Source organism: Clytia hemisphaerica, unplaced genomic scaffold, assembly GCF_902728285.1.
Source record: "Clytia hemisphaerica strain Z4C2 unplaced genomic scaffold, Clytia hemisphaerica genome assembly, whole genome shotgun sequence".
In the NCBI taxonomy this organism is placed as follows: domain Eukaryota; kingdom Metazoa; phylum Cnidaria; class Hydrozoa; order Leptothecata; family Clytiidae; genus Clytia; species Clytia hemisphaerica.
This window is the reverse complement of record NW_027103573.1, coordinates 1277499-1302876: the sequence shown is the minus strand read 5'-3', so window position 1 is coordinate 1302876 and position 25378 is coordinate 1277499. Positions and strand designations below refer to the sequence as shown.

The window sequence follows — 25378 nt, the reverse complement described above, 5'->3', positions numbered from 1 at the left end:
TAGAATTCGCCATGAATCTGAGATGCTTGGATGCCTTGAAAGCTTAAGCATACACGAGCCTGACCAAGGGGTGATACTTGCTTATAAAAAGCATTTAGCGGTTTTAGCTTGCCGTATATCTTTTTACGGGGGTTATGTTTTTTTTCAACAGCTTCAACTATTCTCATAAATATTTTTTGATAGTACTCCTTGATTAGTGTCTGGGAATAAATTAGAAAGAACAGTAGAGTGGACCTGGGGAGAGGGTACTTGGGTGCTGCGTGTGTGCGAGCCATATAGATTCCTTTTTTAAACCCTCGAAAGTCTCTCAAAGGGGTACAAAAATAAATAATAATTAGAATTTACTAAATTAATTAGCAAGGGTCTCAAAATTACGAAATATCAAAAATTGACTCCCTCATATATAGGAAAAATAGGCACTCAAAGGGTCGCAAAAATGTCGAAATTCAGTCTCTCAAAGGGTCGACTTTCGAACTTTCGTTTGGACTTGCCCATCACCTCTCAAACCTAGTACTACCCCCCCCCCTCCTGGAGAATTAAAATCTATAGCATTCCCCTCGGCCTGAAGGTCTGGGGCCACTTGAAACATTTTTCATCAAAATGAAACATTAACAAGTTACACCTAGTAACAATGATATTGAATCACCTTTTCTTTCAGTATTTTGGTGAGAATAAATTTTGGAGAATGACAGAGTAAATTGGTTCTTATTTGCCTAAAAATGAGTGATTAATGAGTAAAAATCTATTTCGCTAAAGTAGCAATTTTTTTTATATTTTACGATTTCTTCAAATTCGCTAAAATTAGTTCTCGCCAAAATCAAGGTATCAGGGGGCCAAATAAAATTACTAAATACAATGACATTGGGCTTTTCCAGAAAAAAATCGTGCACCCCCTGTTGAGGAGGTCCATTTCAATTCCAAGGGGGTAAGGTTTGAAATGCAGTGGAATTCCATAAGGGTAGACGAAAATCCGTCAAAAATAAGCGGAATTCCAAGGGGGTAATGATTAAAAATTTGTAAAAATTCGGAATTCCAGAGGGGTATGATCCTTAAAATTGGTTGGAATTCCAAGGGGGTAGGTCACAAAAGGTTGGACCTCCTCAACAGGGGGTGCACGGTTTTTTTCTGGAAAAGCCCAATGTCAACTGCTTAATGAAAAATAAATTTCTCAATTCACTTTCATTCATTTCTAGTTTTATGTCATAATATATAAATCGAAAAGTTTCAATAAATTTATCAAAAGGTATCCATAGGACAGTCTCAAAAACAGTAACGGGAAGCGATTCATCTCGTGGGCAACGTAATCCTATTCAATAGACTACCGGTTCAATCATAGATATGATTCAATAATCAATTCGAAAAACCTAAAAATATCTCAACTTTTCTTACTTTATTTTCTCTCTAATTTGGTCAAACTTTTTTCTCCACTACTAAAATACTTTTTTTTGAGTGAATTTTTTTTCATTTGGGAATTTTACTGGAAACTATGCTGAATTTGAAGGTAGGTTTTTTCATGTTTATGTTATTATATATTTGCAATAAGACATTCTTTCAGTCTAATTTAACAAACATATTTATATTCAGACATCTTCATGCTTTTAGGCCTTAGTCGATGAGTTCGAGTTTTACGCTCGAAACGAAGGAAGATATGACGTAGCCTAAGTACGACTATAAATTTTCAGTAGATATGGGGTTTTGTTTACAGACATTTCAGGGAATCTAAATTGCTTTGTGCCGTATGGTTTGCATGTCTCTACACAATGATTTTCTTTTCAGATCGTTTTTCTGGCCGTTTTGTTGATAACAGTCAATTCACAAGGTAAGATCGATCTATTGTCTGATTTGTTCGGTTGCCGGTGCTAAAGACAATCCATGATGGAATAGGGTGCTATCACAACTTTTCCCCTTAACGAAACTCTTCTTTTGTGAACCTCAGAAAATGGTTCAAAAGAGTTATGGTAACTCGAACATTTTATAGTTCATATTTCTCCTTATACAGTGGTGTCTCTACAACTCGAACATGCACGGGGAACACACATTTGTTCGAGTTAAGGAAATTTCGAGGGAGTAGTTTATATAAGGATTGTTAACTGAATGGACCATAAAACTTGCTTGATTTAAGGAGACATTCGAGTTATAGAGGTTCGAGTTAAAGAGACTCCACTTTATATGTATCAAAAATAAAATCATTATAACTCGAAACAATTATACAGTTCACACTCTCTAATTCGATTTTCAAGGGGGTAATAGAACATTAGGGAGCGTCAACTATATAATTATTCCACATACGTTTGGGGTTCGTCCTACTAAACTTACATGAGCTAAATGGCTAAATAGCTAAATACTTTCCTCTGTTGGCTTTCCTCGACCCAACAATCTTGCCTACACAACCATGTTGTTCTATGGAGGCGTACTATATACATAGCTTAAGTAAGTAAGTCTGCGACCCAAAGGCTCCACTTTCGATAGTTATATATATCCAAAGGAAGGGGAGGGCGCCACTCTTGCTTTTCCACACCGTAGCCAAATGCTCTACCAATGCACCACGGTTCGCACATAGGTTAAATTTCACGGCTTGCACATATGTTAAAGAACTAGTATTAGTGAGTTGAAAAGGGGAGGGCTCTTTAAAGGGTGGTATCTATCAGATGACAACACAGGTAAGGGTAAGCCTTAGTAAGATTCACCTCAGAAAAAGTCAGTACCTTCTCAAGACGGTTAGAACCTCTCCAAATATCATATTGCTAGTCTGATTCATACATCTCTTTAGAGATACTTCATATGTAGAAACTTTTTCGTTGGAGGATAATAATATATGAATGAATATTTTTTTGGTGATATGACTTTTATTTTCTTTACTTCATGAGGAACCTCTGTGCAAAATTTCAGAGCTCTATCACAATTTGTGATATCGTCCCTTTTTTATGTGATAATCCGCCCCACTAATAACTTTTTATCCATCAGAAAATGGAATGGACTTATTGGAGCCGCACATCAACTCCGGTCGTGGTGTTTCCTTCAAAGCTGACAATGGAAAGTGGTTATCCATAATGGGTTCAAGCGCAAACATAGAAGCAGCCAAAGATCCTAAAGATGCTTTCTGTCGGTTTGAAATCGAGAAATTTGACGAGTCCAGTGTTTACTTGAGGGCGAAAAATGATAAATACCTTTCGCGTATGTATATCGGTAGGCAAGCTATACAGTCTGCCAAAGCAAGCCCTGATGTTAATTGTCGTTTCGAAGTATTCAAACAGAATGGGATGGTTGCTTTCCGAGCAGCCAACAACAAATACCTTGGTAGAGTTGAAAGACAAGGAAAACATCATATAGAAGCATCTAAAGATAACATAGATTACGTAACACGATTCATTGTTCAAAGCCACAGCCCTGGTGAGTTTTTTTATGAAGAATCCACTCATAAATATCTTCCTTCATCTCTTGATTCTTTGAAATCTACAAATCTGAACCATATTGCATTTTTACAATATCTAGAAAAGCTTTATCTCTTTTCCCTTGAAGTACTAAAAATATGATATTTACCAACTCTCCAAGGAAATTTATCTCCGTGATTTTACACAGAGTATAGTGTGTAGAAAGGCCGAGATTTAGTTGCATTATCATATAAAACCTATATTACAATGTAATACCTACATCATTGTGTAGCATCACATATATAATACTGTGTAACACCTATATTACCGTTTAACACCGACCTATAATACTGTGTAACAACTGTTTTACTGTTTAGCACCGACCTATAATAATGTGTAACACCTATATTACCGTCTAGCACCGACCTATAATAATGTGTAACACTATATAGGACCGTTTAGAGCACCGACCTATAATAATGTGTAACACCTATATTACCGTTTAAGCAACCGACCTATAATAATGTGTAACACCTATATTACCGTTTAGCACCGACCTATAATAACTGTGTAACACCTATATTACCGTTTAGCACCGACCTATAATAATGTGTAACACCTATATTACCGTTTAGCACCGACCTATAATAATGTGTAACACCTATATTACCGTTTAGCACCGACCTATAATAATGTGTAACACCTATATTACCGTTTAGCACCGACCTATAATACTGTGTAACACCTATATTACCGTTTAGCACCGACCTATAATATGTGTAACACCTATATTCACCGTTTTAGCACCGACCTATAATACTGTGTAACACCTATATTACCGTTTAGCACCGACCTATAATACTGTGTAACACCTATATTACCGTTTAGCACCGACCTATAATACTGTGTAACACCTATATTACCGTTTAGCACCGACCTATAATAATGTGTAACACCTATATTACCGTTTAGCACCGACCTATAATACTGTGTAACAACTATATTACCGTTTAGCACCGACCTATAATACTGTGTAACACCTATATTACCGTTTAACACCGACCTATAATAATGTGTAGCACCTATATTACCGTTTAGCACCGACCTATAATACTGTGTAACACCTATATTACCGTTTAGCACCGACCTATAATACTGTGTAACACCTATATTACCGTTTAACACCGACCTATAATACTGTGTAACACCTATATTACCGTTTAACACCGACCTATAATACTGTGTAACACCTATATTACCGTTAGCACCGACCTATAAACGTGTAACACCTATATATTAACCGTTTAACACCGACTATAATAATGTTAACACCTAATATTAACCGTTTAGCACCGACCTATAATACTGTGTAACACCTATATTACCGTTTAACACCGACCTATAATAATGTGTAACAACTGTTTTACCGTTTAGCACCGACCTATAATACTGTGTAACACCTATATTACCGTTTAACACCAACCTATAATACTGTGTAACAACTGTATTACCGTTTAGCACCGACCTATAATAATGTGTAACACCTATATTACCGTTTAACACTAATCTATAATACTGTGTAACAACTATATTACCGTTTAGCACCGACCTATAATACTGTGTAACACCTATATTACCGTTTAACACCGACCTATAATACTGTGTAACACCTATATTACCGTTTAACACCAACCTATAATACTGTGTAACAACTGTATTACCGTTTAGCACCGACCTATAATAATGTGTAACACCTATATTACCGTTTAACACTAATCTATAATACTGTGTAACACCTATATTACCGTTTAGCACCGACCTATAATACTGTGTAACACCTATATTACCGTTTAACACCGACCTATAATACTGTGTAACACCTATATTACCGTTTAGCACCGACCTATAATACTGTGTAACACCTATATTACCGTTTAGCACCGACCTATAATACTGTGTAACACCTATATTACCGTTTAGCACCGACCTATAATACTGTGTAACACCTATATTAAATGTAACATGTATTGTAGACAACATCAGCCTACAACACTCACGAAAGTCTCATATCAATAACTAAAGAATACTCTTTTGTGTTTCAGCCGCTTGGAGTATATGGGGAACATGGAGTGCTGACTGTACAAACGTCGACTTCCGCCCGACTACACGACGCCGGAGAGAACGAACGTGCCCTGACGGAACTTGTGTAGGAGAAAAATATTCGTATAAACATGACTGCAATGCTGGAGGTATTTATTTTTGCCTTTTATTACTTATGAGTTTAAAGGGATAATCAGATGGTTTGTAATATTTGGCATGTGGAATCCTTCTATTGTCTTGAGCGAAACCAAAATATTTTTTCCTAAAATTTTCCAAAGTTGTAAAAAAACAATAGAAATTCAACGTAAGAACCGTGTGAGAACCCATTTTCAGAAATTTTAACTGTTGTGATATCTTGACTTTAGATTATAGTTAGACAAACATACTTGGCAATTTTACTCAAAACCACAGATGGTTTCTTCAGGCAAAAAATCTCAAACCATATAATTAAAGTCTGTTCACGATAAGTGTGCACTCTTTTTTCTTTTACCTATAACTTTTGAAGGAATTCTTCAATCTTTATAAATTTGGTATCCTTGGAGAGATATTTGTGAGTGGAACAATTTGAAATAAAAAAGTTTTTGAAAAAATTCTAAAAACGAAGGTGAAAATGAAGAAGAAAAAAATGAAGATCTTGTAGAGAAGTGCTATAACTTTCATTTTCACTGGAGAGATTCTTTGATCTTAGGAGATCATCACTGTGAAGAAATTTCACTAAAATATTTATTCAATATAAAGTTATGATACAAAGTTAATAAGTGAGTGACCCCAAAAAACAGCAGAAAACAGCAGAAAACAGCGTTTTTAGACGTCAATCAGCTTATAACTTTGCTTGATATCTTTTGACTGAATGATTATTTTTGAGAAATTTTTTCACAGTGATGATGTTCGATAATCAAGGATTCACTTCAGTGAAAATGATAGTTATAGCACCTTTCTACAAGATCTTCTTTTTTTCTTCTTCATTTTCATCTTCATTTTTAGAATTTGTTGAAAGATTTTTTTTATTTCAAATTGATCCACTCACTAATATCTTTCCAATGATACCAAATTTATAAAGATTGAAGAATTCCTTCAAAAGTTATAGGTAAATGAAAAAAGAGTGCACACTTATCGTGAATAGACTTTTTTAGTATATTTAATCACATGATAACGAGTGCAATTTGAGAATAATTGCACAGTGATTTTTTTGTTATTAATTTTTTTTTATTAACATTTTTCTCTTTTCTTTATGTTTTTCTTTAATTGTTTGCTTAAAGATTTTCTTTCTCACAAAAATACTTTCGAATGCAATTAAAACGTTCGATAAAAAAATGTAAGAAAAAACATTAAAATCAATTTTGTAAACATCGGCGCGTCATTGAATAGTGTGATTAACGATTAATAATTGCTCTCTACAGGATGCAATTAACGATTAATTTCTCTCTTCGAAGGCGCGCCAAACAAGAAAAAATAACTCATCGTGCGATTATCTCTTTAAGTTATTTTATGACTAGTCTGTTGAACAGTCGTTTTTTCGTGCTTACAAATTGTGTAAAAGTTTTTCTCTAGTTTCTTCATACTTTTATCATTTACTTTCTATTTCTTTGCAGTTCTTTCTTTGGGGATTGATTATTCGATAACTCGATCCTCCACCACCACTCCTTACAAGGAAGGAAAACACCTCACGGTGGGAAACACATACGCCACTAAATTCCGCATGAATAACATCCAATCAGCTGCTCTCTTCCTCTGTATAAATGCTTTCTCCAGTTGGACCGACCCACCAAATGGACCAGTTGCATATTACGGTATATACACGTTTTTTTTAAGAACAAAATTTTCTGAAGCCTTCGGATGTTCTTAAATTTTTAAGATTCAAAAAATGTTCTTAATATTTTCTTATTTTGTCTGTTTTCCCAAGAAATCGAGTGTTTTGCAAAGCCTTAATATGTACTTAACTTGTTTTTAACATTTTGGCCATCGAAACCTTATGTTCTTATATAGTTAGTTTTATAAATAAAACGTGTATGATATTAGCCTCCGTCTCAGAACGCGGTCAGAAAATTTTGCGGATAATTTCACAGCGAAAATGCATCCAGTGAAATGTGAGTAATATATCATGAATCAAGTCGACTGACATAATTATACACATAATACATGTTACAAGTTCTGCCTACGGATTCTCAAGCTCGGCTGTAATAAAACTATTACATGTTAGTAGCAGACCCGACTGTCCAATGTTATGTAGCAGGTTGAAACATGAGTTTCTGCTGGAAAGATGCAGTTTGTTTTCAAGTTAAATCTTCAAAATAAAACAAACTGTGTGGGTTTCTTTACTTCCAAACAACCTACCAATAGTTTTGGAACACTCCATAATAAAGGAAGATGGCTCTTCTTGTGGATTGGCTTTCTGATACCCCATATAAACACGATGTGACATGAAGGTGAAGAGACATGATTTGTTGGTTTTTGTTTGATTTGTTGACTCATATATCTCATGGCAAATGGGATAGCAAATGACTGTTCATGTATTGCTTGGCTCTAAATATGATACCTCTAACTTTGAACACCTCCAGAATGTTGAAAAAAGCATTTTACGAGATAAGTTTCAATTATAATTTTCATGGAAATTTTTAATCGACAGATTTGGCTTGGCGTCAGTTTTGTTTGGTTGATGTTTGGTATCCTGATTATTAAAAGCAATGAAATGCCACACAGTCACTCTACACATGATGCCTCCAGCCATGATTGGTATCAGAATGTTGGAAAAAAAACATTCTACGAGAAATTGTTGATAGAAATTATATTGACTTTTTTTACAATTTTGGCGGTGTGGGTTTAGTTGGTTGATAATGTTTACACTGTGGGATGGTTTTCAAAAAACTGTTATATTGATTGTTGTTTGTTGGAATTGATTACCAAAAAAAAGAGAACCTTTTTTTGATAAATACTTTAACTGTTTAATTTTTTTCATGAATCGAAAAAACCGTGTGGATAGTATGTCTTGTAGTAACCAATGCAGTGTCTGTTTTCAAATTTTGAAAGCTCTATACCTACTGAATTGAAGCTCTGACTAGCTCTGTTTTTAAAACTTTGAGCCATGTTTTTTTCTTTGTTGCTATTAAAGATAGATTTTTAAATTGTCGTACCAGACTCATTGCCCTCATTATATTCGAATTTGTATTTTTTTAGGACTGATAAGTACATATTTTTAAACACCAAAACAAAGCAAACAACATGCCAGTTCTTTCTGGACAAATATATATGTATACTTTATTGTGTGCTTTGAGTTCTATTTTAATCAACCCTCTCAACTGCTGATCTTTCAACTATCATTTAGGAGTATAGAATGGGCTTCCATAGTACCATTTTCTCTAAGTATTTTGTGCAAATTTTCAACAAAGTAGACTTCTTGACTGTCCTTGTCCCTTATTATGTTAAAGTTGTTCTGATGGAGGACATTGCTATTTTTGGTAGCCTTCACATATCAATAAGGAGCTTTGGTGTAAATGTTTTTTTTCTGATGAAATCATACTAATCTGAAACTATTAGGCCTTTATGAACTTTCTAGAACAATAATCTTGCTCCAATCTTGAGAAACACTGGAAAAATAGGTTAGCATTCCCTGCCATAATTTCACAGATTTCCTCTGTTTTCTGCTTGAAAACGCTGTCGTATAGCCGAAAACGAAAGTGAAACTGTGAAAACGTCCGCAAATTCGGGCCCAGTCCTCTTCCGAGACGGAGGCTAATAGGAAACACACATCTCTTTTGGATCCCGGATGCAAATCGGACTCGAAAACCACTTCCGCTCAGCTAATTTCTTCTGGCCAAATTTTGTGGAGTGACCCTTATTATTCCATCTTTGTCACACAAATTTAATAAAAAACTAAGCAAATTCATGACTTTGTGACAAAAATACCCTTTTTTTACTGAAATCTTCGATCACAGTCTCAAAAAAACTTGCAGACTTGGTTTTTGAGTTCTGAATATTTCCCGTTAAGACTTGTACAAAATTTTGTGTTTTTTGTTTTCTTTTTTGGGTGGAATTTGTCTCGAACTGGATTCTTCCGAGTCCGTCATTATTTCTCTTGATTCGTGATATTCATGACGTCATGTATTATACGGAAACTCACAAAAAAAACTGATATTTGCCACTGATTTTGAATTTAAACAATAAAATTAATGACAAACGCCCCATGCTAATTTGGGAGCATCAGTATAAAATATTCCGCCATGATTGTCATTATCCCCTTTTTATCGTAGATGGTCGTGTCAATAGCATTGGTATTGCATCCTCACTTTCTGGCCTGACTATCGATGCAACTACTACTCACGTGAGCGCTCTAAACGACGGCGTAAAAACGCTCATAGGACGCAAACTTGCGACCGGAAGCCTCACCGCCGGAACTCCGTATGTCAGATTCACCACAGACTATATGGTGAGTGTCCCTGCTGTGTTCTAGTAAGGGGGCAGGTTCCGTGACAACAATTTTCAGATTGGAATTGTTTTAGCTCATTCAAAAGAAGAATATATTTAAGAAAATAGCAAAATCTCTTTAGACCCGAAATTCGTCGCTAAAAATCTAAAACCACTTATACCATTACAAAGCTCTCGAAAAGCGATACAGATGACTTTTAAAGCGGATATGGTCGATTTTTCAACGTAACTCGAGCGAAATGACGTAAAGTGACGTTTTCTCAATGCATGGCGTTCATTTTCTCGAGTTAGACATAGTTATATACACATCAATTTCTTTTTAAATATAATGGTTGTGTTGGCGCGAAATATTCTCATCTGTCATTCCTACATACTTTTAGGTTCCAAATAAACGGGGGGGGGGGATTCGAATAAACGGGATTGCTGGAAGGGGGGGGGGTGGAAATTGTACTTCTGAAAACCCCAAAATAAGGTAAATATATGCTAAAATCCGGCTATTTAGAGCAAAATATGGGCCTTTTCTTTGACAGCTGAAAATATTCTTAAAAATTAAGGCTCTTGGTATGAGATTGCTTCGGACCCAGAAGCTGATTGGTTGCATGTGACATTCTGAATAATTTCACGTCATTTACCGTACAACCAATGATCTGTTGGATATATGATGTGATATATGATGCAATATTAGAAAAAAATCAAAAATGTACATCATAAATAATTTTCTTTTTCATTTTTCATCAATAGCCTACAGGAAGTCCATCTTCTAGTTATACGGCCAGTCAAGTGTTGCAGATAAACAACGCTTTTTTTGGTGAAGGTTATTTTGTTGTGCAGCAAATCTACAAAAAAGTAGCAGCTACACAGAATGTTGTATCTTACAGTGATTCTACAGGAGACAGGCTCACCTACGAAATACCTGGGTACGTTAAACTTCATTTCATTTCTTGGTATAGTGGTATAGTGGTTATCGTGCTTGACTTCTGTCCAGGAGGCTCGAGTTCGATACCCACTGTGGCAACACGATTCACTTGGCACGATTCACCGGGTCAACCCATGCCATGGGAGGGGGATTGGGTACCATAAATCTGATACACAAGTATGGGTAGATATTTCAGACATTGTGGTGTGCTGAGGAGGTTGGGAGGTTCTACACCTGCGAGGACATCCGTTCTCCCGTGTAGTTCGAGTGTCGTGGTATACACCATGGCTCGGCAGCTCGCATCTGCAGGGTTGCAATGTCTGCTTGCACTGTAATTGCGACTCCATCGTGGCATCGGAGGGCATATCTATCTACATCTATCTTTCATTTCTTGAAATGGGAATAGGCTACAGTTAGTTAGTCATTCGTTCATGAAGATAGATTGACAGCAATTTGTCTATATGAGGAAGTAGAAATCTTATTTTTGTATCTCGAATGTTAAAATCATAAGAAGATAAACTACTTATCTTGTTTAAGACAGTCTGGCAAAAAAATGTATTTTGAGAGATCAACTCAACAACAATCTCAACAAGCTTACCTTGTAAATTTAAACCCTAGGGGGGGGCCACTGGGTTTACCAACTTCCTACCCTTACTGTGCATTTATCAAAAAACCGACCTTGCTACCAGCGCATTTCTGCTATCTTGAAAAACATACCCTCAACCCCCCTGTGGAACAGGAGTATCCTCCTGAGTAAAGAGTTAAGAGGTTTAAGGGGGTTTAGAAAGTCTAATTCACATTATGAACAATGTCAGAGTCTAATTTTTTTTTTTATTTCATTTTTTTTGGCTTGCTCCTCTTGTAAGTAAATTTCAAAATTCTATATTGCGTTTTCATTTTGAGGTTTTGAGAGCATATGTTACTCCCTTCCATTTTTACAGTCGTCGTGGTGTTTAGGTTAAGGGTGTGTTTATCTGGTTGGACCACCTTCAAAAAAAGTTCATTGGGGCAACATCATATACCTTCCCTAATCCTTAATATTCACACCCAGCTGGCACACAACGTTCTTTAAACGTTTTTCTAACGTTCACAACGTCCATATAACGTTAGATAAACGTTGAAACAGCGTTGTGTGCCAGCTGGGAGCCTTAGACCGAAGAATGATACTGACAACTGAATCTTTAGGCCTGAATTCTGATATTTGAAGAGTTATGTAAATCATTTATCTTGTTTAATATTCAGGCAACGGATCCGGTTTTTGGCCGGTATTTCGGACGATGGATACAGTACGGACATCTCGGTGACCGTCTACTTTGCCAAGCAATTCGATATTCCAAAAGGGATCAATAGATATTTATCAGCAAGCTTCTGTGGATCTTATTATTCCGTTACTGCCAATGGGAACATCAACTCCATTACGTACAAGGTAGTTTATAATTAGTTTTGACCAAGGAATTATTATAGAAACTGAATAATTAACTTGAATAATTGAATAATTAACTGGCTGATTTTTTCCGATTTCTCACTATCAAGCCTTGTTCACAGCATTGACATTATTTTTCATACACCATCCATCATTAAATGATTTTCAATAGGTTTTCATCTGAGGGTCAAACTCATCAGGTAGAAAGGTTTTCCTCTGAGGGTCAAACTCATCAGATAGAAAGGTTTTCCTCTGAGGGTCAAACTCATCAGGTAGAAAGGTTTTCCTCTGAGGGTCAAACTCATCAGGTAGAAAGGTTTTCCTCTGAGGGTCAAACTCATCAGGTAGAAAGGTTTTCCTCTGAGGGTCAAACTTATCCGGTAGAATTGACAAACAGAGAGAAACATCCGAAGTGTAATTGAAATTAACAGGACGGTTCCCGTCGTCGCAAACGCCGATTAAAATTGCGCATCAAAATCCTTTAGGATGATAAAAATGATATAGTTGATGCTGCAAACTAATCGTTTCGTGACATCATTCTGATTATCACTGACGTCATCGAAACGGTATAGACTTTTTCACTTCACTGAAAACAATTTCTCATTGTTCCAAGAGATTATCTTTCGATGATTACCGATCCAATGAGCGGTAAATTTTTTAAATCCCTCTCAAAAAATAACGGATTTTCAGGTTTCAATGCCCTTCCAACCTCTTTTTCATAAAATTTCCGATAAAATGAGGGGTTAACCATCTTCTAACTCCTTTAAAATCTCGAGATATCGCATTTTTCTGTTTTGATGACGTCATCTACTGAAAACGCCCAACAATTCAGCCAATTTTTTATTTTACATCAAGCCCTCCCTCCCACAAAACTCTCGATCCAATGAGGGGTCAACGACCGCCTAACTCCATTTCAAACTCGAGATATCGCATTTTCAATTTTTTCCAAAATCTGTGACGGCATTGAAGTCCCTTTACCCCTAATGTTGTTAAGAGTCAATTAGCGAATTTTGGATTTTTTGCGCAAGGGATCCCAAAAAACAAAACAAAAGTTAATTATTTCCATGGGAAAGATTGACTCTGCAACGATTTCTACTCCAAAAAAACCTGAATCTGAATTTATTTCACCATTTTAAGCGGACGTAAAATTAGGAAGATTTATTTTTTATTTATTTTTATTTATTTTTTTTATTAATTGTATTTCAGGCACTTCCATATATCTCAATGGCTATTCGTCCTATTTATAATAAGTAAACTAAATAAATAAATAAATTATTATGTAAAAAATTATATATAATTTTCAATTTGCAAAAATATACGTACGACCAAAAGTTAATTCACTCAATTGAGATCAAAATCATAAATTGAAGCTTGGATAAAATTGTACAACTGCCCTATCTGGGCAAGTTGAAATACAGAGCTATATATCTTTTCAGTGAGGCCTATTCACTTCTAAAGATATAACTCTGCAGGCAAGGCTTTGAACTCGGAGAAATTCTAAATGGTGGAGACTAAGTATAGTATCAGACAGTATTCATCAGAATTGGATTGAGAAATATAAAATAAATTAAAAATCAATAAAATAAAAATTTATTTTAAACAATAATTATTTGTCGGAACAAAAGAAGAGCAAAAGTAGTGTTGTTGAATGTGGGATTGATGCTTGAAAATAACCTTGTGAAAAAAAAAGAAGTGAGATCGTGATCGGCTATTGAAGGTAAAAAAAACTCGATTGCTTGAAAATGGCTAAACATGAAGTACTAAAAATATAATAATTTAAATTTGAAATATAGAAAATAAACTATTTATTTTCTTATCGACAACTTGGGAGACTAGAGACTTAAAAGAAAATAGACAAAACTAGAAGTAAATTGCAGCTTGGATTGGAGAATTTGTGGAGATATTAAAGTCTATTCACGATAAGTGTGCACTCTTTTTTCTTTTACCTATAACTTTTGAAGGAACTCTTCAATCTTTATAAATTTGGTATCGTTGGAGAGATATTAGTGAGTGGAACAATTTGAAATAAAAAAATCTTTAAAAAAATACTAAAAATGAAGATGAAAATGAAGAAGAAAAAAATGAAAATCTTGTAGAAAAGTGTTATAACTATCATTTTCACTGAGGCGAATCCTTGATTATCGAACGTCATACAAAAATAATCATTCAGTCAAAAGATATTAAACAAAGTTATAAGCTGATTGACGTCTAAAAACGCTGTTTTCTGCAGTTTTTTGCGTTTTTTTGGGGTCAATCACTTATTAACTTTGTCTCATAACTTCATATTTAATAAATATTTTGATAAAATTTCTTCACAGTGATGATCTCCTAAGATCAAAGAATCTCTCCAGTGAAAATGAATATTATAGCACTTTTCTACAAGATCTTCCTTTTTTTCTTCTTCACTTTCAGCTTCACTTTTAAAATTTTTTAAAGATTTTTTTATTTCAAATTGTTCCACTCACTAATATCTTTCCAATGATACCAAATTTATAAAGATTGAAGAATTCCTTCAAAAGTTATAGGTAAAAGAAAAAAGAGTGCACACTTATCGTGAATAGACTTTAATTTGTTGTTGGTATAGAAGTCTTACTAGTAGTAGTAGTGATTGTTAAAATGTCGAATTTGTCGAGTGTCATAAACTAATGTTGCATAATATATATTGCAAGACTACCTAATAAATATTTTTTTAAAGAATTGCGAAATTTAATAGAATCAACCTCTTCCCGAATAACCTTTGGGAGATCATTCAAAAGGCGACTTGCCTTACCAATAAACAGTTTTTCAGATACATTACATACATAATTAGAATCAATCTCTTCAACATTACGTGTTGGTCTACCAGCAGCTCTCAGATGGAAGCCCTTTAGGTATGATGGGAAATCCTCCAGATGAATCGACTTGTGGGCAAGTTTTAAGAGTTCGAATTCAACCCGTTGTTGCATTGGTAACCAGCCAAGGTTTATTACATCCTCAGTTGTTGAATACTTTAGCGTTACAAAGGATGCGATTCGACATAGAAGCTTATCAAGTTTTTTGAATTGATATTGCGGAAGGTTCCAGAATAACGAGCAACAATAGTTGATCCTCGGTAACAATAGTGATTCTGCGAGTTGCTTACGTAAGCGATACGATGCAGTGCGACGAAGGTATCGAAGAACATATAGCTTTGCATATACCGATTGACAAAGTTTGTTGGCATGAGCCTCCCAGTTCAAATTTTCGTCGAACTGAACACCAAGCAGTTTATATACGGTGACTCTTTCGATCAATTGGTTTGCGTGATGAATATGGAAGGTCGGATGGGTTGGGTTAGCGAGATCGCGCAGCTTACCCATTCTGGAAGTCGATAAGAGCATGATCTTTGTCTTTTTGTTGTTGAACGCAAGATTGTTTTCGGTCGACCAATCTTTGAGTTGATCTAGGCGTTGTGTCATTCTGATGATTGCGGCTGGTACTTCTTTAGGTCTACAATGTTCGTAATTTGTAGTATCGTCAGCATATTGGTTGGTACTACCACCCTCGACGTTGTCTTGTAAGTCCACGGTGTATAGATTAAACAAGATCGGTCCGAGGATGGAGCCTTGTGGTACACCAAACTGAACATTGCCTTGTTCAGACTGCTTGTCGTCGACCTGAACAAATTGCTTGCGATCGCTGAGGTATGATAACATGAGCAACGCGGCCTTGTCGGAGAAGCCGATTTTCCGTAGTTTGGTTATGAGTGTCTTATAATCAACCGTGTCGAAGGCTTTCGAATAATCAAGAAATGCTGCGAGTGTGATTTCCCCTTTGTTCATTGCACCAACGATATCATCTCGAATTTTCATAAGCAACGTTTCGGTCGAGTGACGTTTGCGAAAGCCAGATTGGGTTTGCTTATATATCTGATGTTGGTCAATGTAGTCTACGATTTGTTTTGCCATTAAACGTTCAAAAAGTTTGGAGAGTATGGGTAGCACGGTGACAGGTCTGAATTGATCTGGAGTGGTGGATTGTTCTGTTTTCGGAATAGGTGTTACTTTGCCGATTTCCACTGTTGATGAAATGTGTTCTCAGCGATACCAGTGTTGATTATATGCGTGAGTGGAGATGCGAGATGATCAGCAATAGGTTTGATGAGTGAAACTGGAAGATTGTCGTATCCAGAAGAGCAGTCAGTTCGAAGGTTCTTGATTTCTTTGACTACTTGTTCATATGTGACGGGTTGGAATTCGAATTCATGCTCAACATTTATAGCAAGATCTTGAAGAAGGAGCTGGATTTCCTCGATTGAAGTTGGCTGTGATCCAAGGATTCTAGGAGCTGTTGAAATGTAGTGATCGTTTAGTTCGGAGGGTTGAATATTGATAACACTTTTCTTTGGGTGGAGGATTCGGTGAATAAGCTTCCAGACTTCTTTCGGTTTTTTGGATGAGAGAAGTTTACGGTAGAAAGTTTTTTTGGTGTGTTTTACCTGTCTTTTTAGAGTATTTCGAGCTACTCGGAATTCTATCCAGTCTGACTCTGATTTTGTCTGATGAGCTAAAGTTCGCTTTTCGTGACAGGCTTTTTGTAAGTTACTGATAATTAAGTTCTTCATCTTTTATTCTCTTCAGAGGTGCATGGCGTTCGATACAGTTAAGTAGTAAATAGTTCAATGTGTTTAAACTATCATCAGCGCAATCGGTCGCATAAACGAGGTTGAAAGGAACGGTGGCGGTATCAGCAACATACGCAGGTAAATCAAAGTTTCTCATGTCACGGATTATCTTATGCCGAGGTTCGAATCTCGCAACACGGGTGTTTATGCAGGCGTATACAGCATCGTGGTCGCTGATTTCCGGTGTCGGAAGGACGTTACAGAACTTCACTTTGCACGAGGAGTTCGTTGAGATGTGATCGATGAGGGATACTCCTTTGCGAGATGGAGAGTTGATATGTTGGGTTAGGTCGAATGAACGAAGGGTTTCAAGGTAAGAGTCTTTGGATTGAGAGTTTGAAAGAAGGTCGATATTAAAAACACCAGTTATCACAACATTACCAGTCCAATCTAGAGTAGCATTTCCAATAATGCGCTCAAAGCTTTCAAGCCATTCTGTTTTTTCTTGGAGCGTGAAGTACGGCTGATAGGCGACGCATAAGAGTAGCTTTGAGTGTTTGTTTTTTCCCTCGATTTCAACCCATAGGTGTTCGAGAGCTGGGTTGATGTTGACTATGTCCTTGCGTATTTTGTGTTTAATGTTGTCTTTGATGTATATTCCAACTCCACCACCACGCTTATTGTCTCGATTATGGAAGTGCATTTCGTACCCATCGATCTTTACATAATCGAGCAGGAAAGGGTTGTCTTTTAACCAAGTTTCGGTAAGAGTTATCACATCAAAATCATACCGATCGATGTTTCAATGAGCGCGGTCGTGATGATTGGGGATGTCGTCAAACGCTGGGCTATAAAGGGTGACATGAATTTTTCATAAATCCATTTAGTAAGAAAAATTTCGCAATAAAATACCAGTCCGGAGCCCAAACCTGATATGGATTTTTTGGCTTTATGTATATTGGTGTGTAAAAAATAAAATAAAATTCCACTAGTAAAATGACTATGATACACACCTTTTCGACCGTAGCCGCCAATTTCCGCGCGGGCATTTTTTGTCCACTTTATCCCACTAAAACCGTCCCATTCCTTTTTTCGCACCTATAGACAATAGAAAAATGTGTCCAAAAAGGATTGGATCGCGTTTAGGGGGATTAAATTATTAAGTGGCACGCGCTTGACCGCGCGACTACCGTCAAAAAGGTGTATCGCTGCATGGGTTAGCCCACCTTTATCCTCTTGTTTAAATCTATTTAGTTTTTCATTTCGTCTTCTGTATAGATACCATCCAATGTTGGGTCAAAGGGGAGAACATGTGAATTATACACAGAAGTGTTTTTAGCATCCGATGGTCACATGATGTGGGATATCCAAGCTCAACCTTTTACACATCTCGATTGGTCCTTTTGCTCAGGTAAGTCAGTTTATACCCTGAAAAATATGAAATTTAAAGGTTTCGTTTTTTTAAATAAGACCATGTTCACACGTTACTGTTCCGTTTCGCTCCAGTATGATTTTCGTTATGGATCGAGTGTGTTCATATTGGTTTCGGAACGTTTTGGAGCAAGAAAACAGAGCAGTTCCGTTCCAATGAAAAAAGTGGAGCGAAACCGTTTCGATCTGTTTTGCTTTGTGTAACGTCTTTTTTTTGACGTTTCGAATTTTGGCGTTCACATTTGTTCCGGCAGAAAGGAACGGAACGGAACCGTAACGTCTGAACATGGTCTAAGAGTAATATCGTTTGCTTACTCATCAATTTTAATTCACAAGCTTTTACACATTGGATTGACACGGATGTGGAGCAAGATTGGTCATAAAGTTATGAAAAGAAAAACATTTTTTTGGACCTACCTTGGAGGTCCTATAAATTAACCGATGTCCGTCCGTTCGTTCGTTCGTTCGTTCGTTCTTTCGTTCGCTCGTTCGTTCGTTCTTTCGTTCGTTCGTTCGTTCGTTCGTTCGTCCGTCTGTTACCAGCTTTTTCTCGAGATTGGCTCCCGGCCGAAAATGCCGGATATATGCCGGAAAAACCGTTTTTTTGGCATTTTCTCAAGATTCCATCATTAGTTTTTTCTGATTTTTTGCACAAAGATGCGTATTAACAATGCCCAAAACTTGGCCGAGTCCGATTTTTGAGAAAAAATCTTTTCCGGCCGAAAATGCCGGAAATATGCCGGAAATCGCCGTTTTTGCAGATTTTCATCGGACTTTTTCCTTATAATTGGTTGTTTTTCACACAAAAACATTGTTAATAGCAATGTCCACGATCAAGAATGGTTCAATTGTCACTAAAACTGATTTTTGAAGCCGGAACTTTCTAAAAATCGCCGGAACAGCCGATTTTCGCCGGAAAAACGGTACTTCTTGAATTTCTCGAGCTGTACTTTATATTTTTTTATGAAATTTTGCACACTGATGTAAATTGACAATACCTAAAAAGTGACGGAGCCCGATTTTCGAAAAATATTTTTTTCCGGCCGGAAATGCCGGAAATATGCCGGAAAAACTGTTTTTTTTGCATTTTCTCGAGATTTTATCATAAGGTTTTTTTTGATATTTTTCTCAAAGATGCGTATTAATATTGTTCAAAACATGACCGAGTTTGATTTTTGAGGAAATTTTTTTCCGGCCGAAATTACCGGAAATATGCCGGAAATCGCCGTTTTTCTGGATTTTCATTGGACTTTTTCCTTACGATTGGTTGTTTTTTCATTCAAAAGCATTTTTAATAGCAATGCCCACTATCAAGCATGTTTCAATTTTCAATAAAATTGATTTTTGAAGCCGGAGCTATTTAAAAATCGCCGGAACAACCTATTTTTGCCGGAAAGACAGTATTTCTTGAATTTCTCGAGCTGTACTTTATATTTTTTATGAAATTTTGCACACTGATGCAATATGACAATACCTAAAATGTGACGAAGCCCAATTTTAGAAAAACATTTTTTTTCCGGCCTAAAATGCCGGAAATATGCCGGAAAACCGGTTATTTTACATTTTCTCGAATTTTCATCAAAAGTTTTTTCTGATTTTTTGCAGAAAGATGCGTATTCGCAATGCTCAAAAAATGGCTGAGTTCGATTTTTGAGAATTTTCTTTTTCGGTTGAAAATGCCGGAAATCGCCGTTTTTGCAGATTTTCATTATATTTTTTCTTTGTATTTCTATTTTTTTCACACAAAATAATATTGATAACAATGCTCACCATCAAGCATGATTCAATTGTCAATAAAACTGATTTTTGCGACCAGAACTTTCTATTTATTTTTCCCCTAAAACCCTTCCCTCTCTCCCCATCAACAATCAATGATGAATTTATTGTGTTATACATTTTCGCTAAACGCTACATTTTTTGACTGATTTTTCTCTCCTCGCATTGCGATCCAACTTTCATCATCAGGTAGGTCCATTCAGTATCTAGCTTGTTTTGCTTATATCAGCATAAAATAACAATAGCAAGACACTGTCCTGATATGAAATATGTGTCTGATATGAAACGGAAACACTTAGGTAAAAATAAAACCTTTAACTCTCGCGATCACTTTGAAGTTGAAAAGCTGGAAGCAGTAAGGAATAAAAGCTTAATAGTAAATAAAGTCGAATTTACAAAGCCGAGGGAACTTCTACATCTGTGGGTTCTTTCCTCACAGACGATCGGCTTTATCTATATTACTAGGGTTAAAAAGCTTTTTTAAGTTTTTTATTTTACCACAGATTTGGTAATCCTCATGAAAGGAATTCATGCCACCGCTTGTTTCATAAAATATCTTTTCTTTCTCATTCTATTCTAGTAGATCTTATCGGAGTTTTTGATTTTTCTAAAACAGCAATGTATTGTGGGATTATTTCGGGAGTATTACAATAGAAATCTCTTAGGAATTCCTCGAGGGAATTCTATTGTAATACGCCCGAAACTATCCCACAATGCACAATCAAAAACTCCGATAAGGTCTATTTCTTTCTTTACGAACCCCCTATCGCGTTTCATTTCAGGTGGTCGTCCGTGCTTGGCAGTGACGACAGGCACCAGTAGAGGTCGTTTGACGAAAAGTTACTCTTTACAACACACCAAGAATGAATTGATAGGTAAGTATTCATCTATTTATATTAAAGAATCACTTAAACCTCGTCCCCGTGTATTCCAGGCTTTATTAAAGTTACTGTTGGGCGTCAGAGAATTATCTGCATCAAAAAACCGAAAATACGCAGGGGACAAAATTTCTATATATTCAGCTACGAAAGAGCAAACGGAATAATACCTGCAAAAGAATATAAGATAAGTGTTTTACTTGGTTCTTTATTCTAATTTAGAACCGAAAAGATTGAAGCACCGTGCCACTGGCTTATGTTTTGAGGTTGAATCAGGGACGGAGTACGTTATACGCACATCAAGATGTCGCGATTCTTTTTATTTGGCGCCCGATGAACCCTTTCTCATTCACGTGCAATCCGGAAAGGTGGGTTATGTTTTTTTATCAGATTACTTTTATTGTCGTAGACAAATTTAACAACCGTTTAGCGCCATCCTACAATGAGCGCCCTCTCAAAAGAAAAAACTCTTTTTAAAAAATCTATGGTTTGGAACCTGCAAACGTCCCCGACACTTGACATTTTTATTTGAGAACACAAAGGATGACTTCAAATAACTATTTTAGAAAGTTGGGCAACGAGCAGGTGAAACGAAACTCCAACTGGTGAACAACCAATCAGATGCCAAGATCTTCACCTTAACATACGTCTCCATCACGACTAACGGAAAAAGTGGTCAAAAAAAGAAGTTGGGCATGTATCCAACTCAGGAAGATTATCAAGGGAAAACACAGTGTATGGAATACCCCAATAGCCCAACTTATATCACATTCGGTCCTGTTACTACACCAAAGTCGACCGGCTTCTGCGGTGATAAACTCGCCTTTATTCGAGGTAAATCACTACTCATGCTTAAGGCCTACTTGTTCATTCACCTTCGAACGTTTGAATGACTTTTTTTATTGACTTAGTCTAATTCTAAGTTTTGCAGGCCCGGCGGAACGACCGTTAAAGTGGGGAGGTTGAAAGCTATAAATAAAATATTCGCTAGGAATTTGAGAAAAAAATCTAATTTGCTCAAAAGTGGGGAGGTTGAAGTCTCCCCAGTCTCCTCGCTTCCGTCGGGTCTGTATTATCAAGTTTGTTTATATCACGAGTAAAGAATTATTAAAAGATTTTATATCAAACTCATTCTCTTTCCAGCTTTCCCACAAGACATAATGGACAAAATTTCCATGAAATCTATGCTGAAAATTTCCACTTCAAAAGGCCCTACTTTGTTCGTTTGCACGCCTTCAAAAGATTTGTGGTCCAACTCCAATTGTCTTTATTCACTGGACGATGGCGCTAAATGGATAGGTATAAAGATGTTGTTTCTGCTTCAGTTAAATGAAAAGACCTCACCTTATAATAAAGATTTTGTGTATTAACTTCGCGAGATATGATGTAGAATCTTGATATTCAACAAAAACCTTCTCTGTTTTCTTTTTGGATTTCTTGGACAAAAAGTTTACTAATCCTTAAAGCACAATGTCATTCTATCCCTTGAGCTTCCTTAGATGAGGTTTATATGGAGGTATAGCTGAGTAGAAGATGGTTAGTGGAAGGTTTCAATGTAATGTGGTCCAACACATTTTGCCAGTCAAATCAGTCTTCCACAGAAACATCCTCTTACTCCTCCAGATCTCCATTCTGATCCGTTATTTCTTCATTTGCAGCCATGACGCCAAAAATCACCGAATTGAAAGCGTTCATTCCCTCAGAAGATTCATTTTACGGTTTGTGTCATTCTGCAAAATACCATTGTAAATATCACGTGGAAACCGGCCTTCTTCATTACGTCACTCTCACTGAATATCAAAGCAAATTATCTGACGTTAACATGGTTTCTATCACAAATCTGGACGACATGCAGCTAGCAGGAACACCCGAGGATACTGATTTCACCAGTATCAAAGGTATATCAAAGTTTTGAGAAGTTATTTCTTAGAGGATCTCTGCAAAACATCGCGCAAAGTTTCCAGAACTTTTCTTAATGATATCAATCTTGTCTCCGTGTATCCCAGGCTTTATTTACACAACTTATGTATACTAGAGAATATTATGCTGACAGACACATTTTGACGTCTTTTTTGACATCTGTGTGGACCCTTTTCCATTATCATGTAGAAATTACCCTCTAATATGTCGCAAATATAGCAATAGCAATATAGAAAAAAAAAACAAGAATTCTATGAAATAACCTGATAGTGTATCTCTTATCTTCTAATTTTCAAACGTATCCATTTTAGTATCCACCCTTGGTTTGTATCGCCAAGAAACGACCGATATCCGAATCTTCTTGTGGGCTAACATGGAACAATTCTAAAAGACGAAGATAATGAACTAACCAATCACCGAACAGAAATGAAGTCACGTGGTGCATATCTGACCAATCAACGAACAGAAATGAAGTCACGTGGTGCATATCTGACCAATCAACGAACAGAAATGAAGTCACGTGGTTCATATCTGACCAAGAAATTTAATCAATACATCGGGCTGGAAAAAGGAAATTTGAATTTCCATCATATGAACTTTGTAATGTGCAAAGTCACATTCAATTCCAGCAATTTCCGTTGTCCGACAAATAAACCGTGATATGACCCCTTGAATTTTCGCCCACAAAAACGAGCAATGTTATTTGTAACTTTATCACCAGGCTAGATAATTAAAACTTTGGCTTTTTCGATTAAAAGACACTAAGTCTATTTTGTACTTTTGCAGGATCTGACGTGATTGGGATTTTTTATATCCTGATTTCGCATTGATAAAAAGATCTAAGAATTGTACATTGTAGTAATGCTAATATTTCATAACTAAACTTGCAAATCCGGGGGGCGGGGGGGGTACTAATAGGCAAAACAATTGTCGGGTATGTGCAATCCATAAGGGTTCCGTTTACACACCTTTGAAAGTCTCAAAGAAAAACCACCTCACGATAAATTCACGATAATTAAAGGTCGCGATTATCAAAAATTTGGACTGAAATTACTAATGTGAAAATCGATAAAAATTTTAGGGGAAAAATTTCTGTAAGTGCCCCATAACGGCAATTTGTCGATTTTCGATTTTCGATTTTTTGCTCGAACATACCCGTCACTTCGCAAACCTAGTACCTCACCCCCCGGGCTTCCAAGAAGCTGGCTCTCATCTCAGAGGTTTAGCTCCGAGTTGGGCTTATCAATTATGTGCTTGATTTAATTGATTTAATCTAGCTAGATTGCACAAAAAAGATACCCACACCTATCTGTTTATGTAAAGAGCAGACGTTTCCACTTTTGAACTACACAGCACATTATAAAAAGCAGCCTTCCAAAGCAACAATAAAAGAGAGTGGTAGATTTTTCGTCGAGAATGCAACTTGGGCCGTGTTTCCATGTTAGAGCTTCCTTAATACACCGTTTAGGAGTCTCGCTATCTACACCGTGTTCCACCGTGAAGGCAGTAGGTAAAAAATGCTACTGTACTGTGGAAGGTTAGAGGAATGTAAACATTGTCAATTTTTTCTTTCCTTTAAAGAGAATGATTTAGATATTTGAACATGATATCAATGATAATTTTATGGATCTCTCCTGAAAATTTAACAAAAATTCATTTAGAGGAAAAGAAGTTATGATTAAAAGAAGTTCTTTACCTACCGTTTCTCTGCTAGGTTTCCTTACGAGAACCGGAAGTTTACCTACCATTTTTTTTACGGGGAAGAGCGGTCGCAAAAATCAAAACAATGGAAAATCGTTTGAACGCGTGCGCAGTCGATACAGTAGTCGACACAACTAAACGGTGTATTAAATGCATTTACAGCAAACTAAGACTTACTTACATTCACAATGCAGTTTTTAGAGAAAAAAATCAACACTGAAATTTCCACCTTTAGAAGAGTGCATTTGTCAAAAAGTCCACCCTTTAGAGTGCATTTCTGTTATCTTGAAAAACATACCCTTAACCGCGCACCGCACATATATCCATCGGTCAATTTGCCTGACTGCTTCATTTTTCTAGCGGAAACACCCGAAAAAATCTGGGATTTGACCACTGTCTGTTACTAGAAATAGAAAAAGAGGTCAAAATATGGCTTTTTCGAGTGCTTCTGTTTAAAAAATATGACGTCATCTTGACTTACGCATATCAAGAATACGGAAACACACGAAAAAACAACAACAACTCTGCTTTTTGCCGCCCGACTGTGATCACGTGATCTTTACTTTTCGATACCGTACGTTTCCCAGCTGGATATTCAAAACATTGAAAATGGTAACCCGACAGCCCGAGAAGTGCCTGCAAACACAAATTGAGAATTTTTCACTTTCAGACTTTTTGGAATTTTCTTTGTTCCTGATTGTTTAAGATAGTTCGGCGATGGTAGGTAGGATGATACGTATCATGCTTTAAATTTAAGTTTAACTTTTATTCAAATATATTGACAGATGGCGTCAATCAAACAAATCGATTGCCATCCATCCAAATCAATTGAATACACCTTTCCCGTAATTCGTACTA

At 36.4% G+C, this 25378-nt stretch overlaps 1 protein-coding gene across 1 annotated transcript; it reads left to right on the top strand.

Moving 5' to 3' along the window:
- The first annotated feature begins 1403 nt into the window (after positions 1-1403).
- On the top strand, positions 1404-23679 carry LOC136801186 (uncharacterized). Its single transcript, XM_067057822.1, has 15 exons — positions 1404-1501; positions 1777-1819; positions 2965-3390; positions 5474-5620; positions 7064-7261; positions 9719-9894; positions 10635-10810; positions 12052-12235; positions 18093-18225; positions 20804-20896; positions 21122-21267; positions 21466-21733; positions 22043-22198; positions 22558-22797; positions 23131-23679. Exons 1-15 carry the CDS (start codon positions 1487-1489, stop codon positions 23205-23207), a joined length of 2478 nt encoding a protein of 825 aa, XP_066913923.1. The 5' UTR covers positions 1404-1486; the 3' UTR covers positions 23208-23679.
- Positions 23680-25378: the final 1699 nt, after the last annotated feature.